Source organism: Suncus etruscus, chromosome 5, assembly GCF_024139225.1.
Source record: "Suncus etruscus isolate mSunEtr1 chromosome 5, mSunEtr1.pri.cur, whole genome shotgun sequence".
NCBI lineage: Eukaryota > Metazoa > Chordata > Mammalia > Eulipotyphla > Soricidae > Suncus > Suncus etruscus.
In genome coordinates this window covers 63,757,448-63,764,437 of record NC_064852.1, presented here as the reverse complement: position 1 = coordinate 63,764,437, position 6,990 = coordinate 63,757,448, and the positions used below count along the sequence as shown (strand labels likewise).

The following is a 6,990-nucleotide window of genomic DNA, read 5'->3' as shown; positions in this document are numbered from 1 at the left end:
CAGACCAGGAGGAAGGCTGAGTCCACCATCTTGAATTATTAAAGTATAGCAACAGCTGGGATGGGAAGTGGGGAGAAGACATAGACCAAATTCATACCCAAGCAACCTTAGCCAAGAATTGTGGTCTCATTATGGCAGCAAGAGCTAAGTGACATTCTAAGGAGCCCCTTGCATGTTTTATCTACTATCTTACCCATCTATCTATGCATGTATCATGGCTACACCAATGTTGCCCCAACCCTGTTAGTCAGGGAACTTGGCACTCAGGAACATGGTCTCCCCAGCCTGACACAAAACAGATGGAGCACAGTTGTAGTCCTAGACCCAAGAAGGTGCCATCCCCACTCTCCTACTTTTTATTATGCTCTCTTACAGGGACAGTCACTCTGTCTGAAACAGGTCTCAGGGGAAACAAGCAGGACAGGGACACAGCCTCCTCTGGACATGGTGTTCAAAACCCAGTCCATGGTTACTTCCACCTGTCTGTGAGCCCCTCAGTCATTACACTTCCTTTCCTAATCATTGGGACCTTGCTCTGTGCCTATGGGTTTCCCATTGCATGGCAATGGCCAAGTCTCTCCACTTCCCTTGGCCAGAGTGCCCACTGTGTTTCCAAAATCACAGGTCTTGCCAGGTCCTAGGAAAACCTTCTTCTTAGGCTCAGGGGCTCTCCTGGAACTGATCTCATTAGCACCCCAGTTCTTTCTGAGCACCTGCATCGGGCCGCATCAAGTCCATGTTACTTTTTTTTTTTTTTTGGTTTTTGGGCCACACCCATTTGACGCTCAGGGGTTACTCCTGGCTATGCGCTCAGAAATCGCCCCTGGCTTGGGGGGACCATATGGGACACAGGGGGATCGAACCGTGGTCCGTTCTATGCTAGCACTTGCAAGGCAGACACCTTACCTCTAGCGCCACCTTCCAGGCCCACCATGTTAATTTCTTAACTTGACCTCTCAAGGCTTCTTAGATTGACCACAGCAGAGAAAAGCTGGGTTCCAGGCAAAAGTGAAACTGGGTAATTAGACCTTCACTGCAGGCCAATGTCCAACTCCAATAGGTACTTCAGATAGGGAAACACAGACACTCTCACAGCTCCTCTGGTATTCAGAGACCAAGGAGATACATATTTATTGAAGGCCCTTATGTTCACAAGCTCACATAGCCCTACAGTCATGCTGGGTAGCTGATATTGTCCCTGTTTTGCAGCTGAGGAGACCATACAGATTCAGATGACCCTGCCCACAGTGACCAAGACCTTAAATGTTGAAGTTGGTTGGAGTAGAATCAAGGTTGTTTAACTCCAATGTCTTTGATTTTCCTGATATGGAGCTACAAAGAGTAATGGCTCTTGGAGAACCTAACTCTTTCCCCAACTTCCATCAGCCAGTGGTGAGGTGGTTGTGCCCATCTAGAAGTGCCCTTGTAACAAGCCCCTCAAACACTGCCTGCATTGAGCTTTGCCCTCCAGGTGTGCAGAACGATGTCCCGGCGCGTGGTATAGGGGAGATGCTTGATACGGAACCAATGGTTGGGATTGACATTCCCACTGGGTGTATAAAGTTTCTCGCCATGCTTGCCTAACAGACTGCGCAAGGCTAAATTGCCTGACAGAAGCTGGTCATAGAACTCCACTCCGCCCTGGGCATAGGCTGGAGACAGTGAGGCGGTGCGGCGATCCAGCCAGGATTCCAGGATGTGAGTGAGAGAGTCTGTGCAGAAGGCATAAGCAACAAAGCCCACCACTGTAGCCAGCAAGTTGAAGGCCACCCGAAAATTCATGGGACCGCTATAGAGCCCCAGGGCATGCTTGGCACTCACACTTAATATCCAGGTTCCAGCCAAGCAAGCTGGGGCCGGTAGGGCCTGCAGTGCAGCTGAGCCATTCTCCAGGTACGCTACCTCCCTGGCTAAGGCAAACTTCTGGGCATCATGGGACAGAATCAAAGCATTTCTGAGCCGGATGCCTGCAGGACTCTGCCAGTGTATTTTTTGTCCATGAATAACTATTGGTTGGTCAGTGTCAATCACTGGGCCACTCAGGAAGGTGGCTGGGATGCCAACCACTGCACCAGCAGCAAGTCTGGGAAAGCCAGCACTCACGGGCAAGAAGGTGAAGGTAGTGAAGGCCTCGTAGTTATGATCACAGGGGACACGCATGTCGTCTAATACCTCCTGGAACAGCAACTGTAGCTCTGGGGAGAGTAGGGCAGGCTGGCCCTGAGGACAGTATTGGTATAGCCATTGGACTGCAGGAACAGGGAAGAGGTGGGAGGCAACTTGGGCCCCAAACAGGCCTGTAAAAGAAGCCACCAAAAGACCTGTCTTGTATCTCTGTACAAATGCTGTGGCCCGCCACAGGGGACCGGCCATCAGTGCTGACACCACTGTAAACCTAGTCAAAGAAAAAGAGAAATTAGTCAGGAAATCAGTCAGTTCTAGCTCCCTGGGTCTTCTGTAGCACAAACATCCCTTTCCTCTCTCCTGCTACAGGGGTCACAGCCTTTATTTTAGTGTTTAAGTTCAAGTCCAGCTTTATCTCTATATCCCTTTGCTAGGGTCATTGCGCCAATGACCTGCCTCTAGGGTGGCTGTGATGAGTAAATGAATGAATGTTTGTAAAAAACAAAGACCTGATACAGTAGCAGGTACATGTGATAATGGCTGTGACCATCACTTTTATTCCATAGCTAGGCAGAACACCAAGGACCCTACTGTTGCACTTCACTACTCATCCCAGAGTGAAGTCCTGTGGTCACTAATTTATACATAGAACATACTCATTTCAGGAAGCATCTCCCATATGCTAGACAGATCTGAGCCAGCTACATATATTATGACCATTAACTTCTAAAAGTCTCAGTTTCAGGGGCCGGAGAGATAGCACAGTGGTAAGGCATTTGCTTTGCATGAGGCTGACCCAGGATAGACTCGGTTCGATTCCTGGCATCCCATATGGTCTCCCGAGCTTGCCAGGAGCAATTTCTGAGCACCGAGCCAGGAGTAACCCCTGAACATTGTTGAGTGTGGCCCCAAAACCAATCAATTAATAAAAATAACTACTAATAAAAGTCCAAGACCCAGGGCTGGAGAGATAGCATGGAGGTAGGGGGCTTGCCTCGCATGCAGAGGGTCGGTGGTTCAAATCCTGGCACCCCATATAGTCCCCTGAGCTTGCCAAGAGCGATTTCTTAGCATAGAGCCAGGAGTAACCTCTGAGCGCTGGCAGGTGTGACCCCCCTGCAAATAAAAGTCCAAGACCCAATAATTTCTATTTCCCCTATTTAAAAACTTGAAAGTAGAGGCACAAAGGAAGAAAATGGCTGATTAGAAATTGTTAAGATTTATCAGTCTTGGGGCCAGAGAGATAGCATGGAGGTAAAGTGTTTGTCTTGCATGCAGGACAGTGGTTTGAATCCCGGCATCCCATATGGTCCCCCGAGCCTGCCAGGAGCGATTTCTGAGCGTAGATCCAGGAGTAACCCCTGAGCGTATGACCCAAAACCCCCCAAAAAAATTTTTTTATCAGTCTTATTCAGCAGTGCTATCATCTCCCTTCAAGTACTGGAAACCCAACCCTCTATTTTTGAAAAATTTTCATATTGAGATCCAGTAATTTACAATATTGTTGATGGTTTCCTATGCATATAACTGCAACACACCTCTTCCCCGTGCACCCACCTCCCTCCCTCAAGGACTCCAATGCCCCTCCCTTTAGTCCAACTCAGCTGAGTGCATCAGTTTTCTTTCTGCATTTCCTTTGGCCCTTTGTTGCTAACCTTGCTGTGCAATCTTTAAGACAGACATAAGATCTGACTGAGGAATAGGGTTTTTAAAGAATTAAAGAAAACTGTATCATCAATATGACTGAGGTCCTCAGATCAAGCTATTAGAACAATAACACATATAGACCATGAGAGGGCACCAGTGAGAACGTAACATTTACTGGGGCCAGAGCAGAGGGAAGGGCATTTATTTTGTATGCACCCAACCTGGGTTCAATCGCAGCATCTCAGGAATGAATCATGCTCCACATAATCTAAAACCAGTGAGAAGACTTAGAAGAAACCAGTTTAGTTGACACCTTGACCTTAGATTTAACTTGGCTGAGTCACACTTGGATGTGCAGAGCTCATATCTGGACATTAAGTGGTGCCAGGTATAGAACTGAACTTGTCCAGGTGCAAGACAAGTGCCTTAACTCCTGTACTATCTCTCCTGCCCTGATTCCGGATTTCTAGCCTCTATAACGAGAAAATAACATTTCTGTCACTCCAATACCAGGCCACGCAGTACATCTCTTGGCATAACTCATGGACTAACACAGGCTGGGTATCTGCACTCAAGCTGCAGGTGTCCGTGGCAAACTTTCATCTTAGGAAAAAAATCATGCCACAAAACTACCAACATATCAGTGGCTGACAAATGAGCCAACTTCAATCTTTTATCAATTCATGTCTCTTGGTAATTTTTCATCCCTCCTATACCCCTTTCCTCTTCCTTAACAGTTAACTTTAAAACACATCCCTGGCAATCTATGACCTCTTCTGTAAATATTTCCATTAAAAAATTACTTAATTCGATTGAAGCTTGCAATCTTACTTTGAACAGTTGAGATTAGCCAAAAAAAAAATGCGGGGTATCCTTCGACCTTTTAAGTCAAAAACTTCATTTTTAAAAAAAAATCTGCTTTCCAAAGAGTTCTGTAGAAAAAGGCAGATTGGCTTTGGCCCCAAGGCTCCTGGAGAGCCAGCACCAAGGCCGGAGCCAGGTTGCCAGGAGGGAGACAGCGCCTGCGTCCTCCTGGTGGTCAGATGACCAGCCTTATCCAGGGTTGTCTGCTCGGTCGTTGATCAACCCCGGGACTTGGGCGACACCCGTACTCGAACCCACCACACAGGATGACCTGGGGAACCCGGAACCCACTTGCGCACACTAGTCCAGCCGTTTAGGAGCCTCACCTCCTCCCGAGCTCCCAGGGACGCCAAGCGGCGTGCGCGGGGCGGGCCCCGGCGCAAGGCACGCCGGGCCCAGGGGCGGGGCTATGGAGGCGGGGCTATAAGTACGGGGACCACTCAAAGCTCGAAGCAAGGGTATGGGGCCGGGCTAAGATGGGCGGTGCTATGAGGGGCGTGTCTAGGGGCGGGCCCGGGGCCCGGAAGAACGCTAGTGGGCGGGTCCCGGAGACAATCTACTGGCGGCTCCAGGGGAGCGGGTGTGTGATGTTTGTCCAAGTCTCTGGTTCAGCGTGAGCAAAGCTGGACCACCTGTCTTCTCTGCTAGTCAAAGGCATCCTTTTTGATCCTCTACTTTAGCCCTCAAACGGATGGCGGCTATGCTTTGTTTAGGAGACAGCATATAGGACTCATAGCCTATTGGAACACTAGCCCAAGTGATCTGAGTAGTTGAGGCCTGTGCCCCAATTCTAATTTGCCCCAAATCCGTGTTGTCTGGCACTTGAAAGACTTAACAATCGAATTTGTAATATGGCATTTGTTGAGATTCTGACTCAATAGTTTACTAATAAAGGAAGATGACTTTGAGATAATGGAAGAAATCTGAATCTGAATTGAGCATAACATCATTGGGGTGAATTGTCAATTTTGTTAGATAGAGAGAAACTTGATGCTTATGTAAAATGAAAATTCTTATCAGTTAATGAGGCACAATGGAAACTTTACAGGTGCAATAGCATGCGGCCTGCTTTTTATAGTTCAGAATATTGTGGAACAAATAAAAAAGTTAGGGGCATAGATGAAATAATATTGACAAGTGGTGTTTGTTGAAACGTTATGGCAAGTTCAGGGAGCCTCATACTTCTACCTACCTTTCTATATTTGGAAAATCCTATATAGTAAAATGTTTTGTAAACATGTATCTTTCAAACTTAGTTGATTGTTTTTAATCAAATTAAAACTATTGTGCATCCAAGAATATTATCAACAAAGTACTCACATAATAGGATAAAATATTTGCAAATCATGCATCTAGGAAGGATCTAGTATCCACAGTATATAAAGAACCTTTATCAACTAATTAATATAAACAACCCAGTTGAACAATGGACAAAAAAACTTAGACATTTCTTCAAAGAGTATATATAAATGGTCATCAAGCACATAAAATGATGTTTGGCATCATCAGGGAAACGCAGATACAATCCATAGCTTTCTTTTAACCTTTATAATGGTCATGAAAACAATCTTATTATGTGAACAATGTTCTTGGATGATTCGTGGACCAGGCCTGCTGGGATCAGAGAAGAGCAGGGCTAGGACCTTCATTGTCTGTCATATACCCATTAAATATAACTTTCTACCCTTCACTTCCAATCCCCTCTCTACTACCACCCTACATTCTCTCACTATAATTTTAGTGTGTGAGAATTTTGTCCTTTAAAGTCTGAATGATATTCTATTATAAAATACAAATATATGCCTATATATCACACATAGGGCATATTTTGTTTCTCCATTGATCTGGTGATGAACATTTGGGTTGTTTCCATTTTTTATGTGTTATGGCTAGTGAGTGTACAAATGTCATCAAATCTTATTTTAAATGGTAAAACTGCTTCACTGGGAGGTCGCACATTCAGCTGGCATATTTGCCAGGGGCTGTATATTTTAATTATGGTGCTCACTCATACTTGTTTACAGTGTGCCAGAGATCACACATTTCTGTTTTGGAGCCAGAGGTCTCCAATGTCACTGCCACAGGAATTGTACTGAGCATGTAGGGTGGTGCCAGGGTTCAGACTCTTGGCTTTCTGTCTGTAAAGCAGATGCTTTATCATTGAGTTCTTCCTAGGTCTCTTTTCTTTTGATAACAAATTCTTCCCCAATTTTTCCCTGGCTTTAACAAAACTGAAGAGAGTCTGCACACAACCAGGACTACAGTGAATCTCTTGGTTAATTTGTAATGATGAAATGTTGATGTTGATAAAAAAAATAAGGTATGCATATACTTTGACCTTATCAGCATACTAGT

At 45.7% G+C, this 6,990-nt stretch overlaps 1 protein-coding gene across 1 annotated transcript; it reads right to left on the bottom strand.

Moving 5' to 3' along the window:
• Window positions 1-1,106: 1,106 nt before the first annotated feature.
• On the bottom strand, window positions 1,107-2,391 carry TMEM177 (transmembrane protein 177). Its single transcript, XM_049773155.1, has one exon. It carries the CDS (start codon window positions 2,371-2,373, stop codon window positions 1,438-1,440), a length of 936 nt encoding a protein of 311 aa, XP_049629112.1. The 5' UTR covers window positions 2,374-2,391; the 3' UTR covers window positions 1,107-1,437.
• Window positions 2,392-6,990: the final 4,599 nt, after the last annotated feature.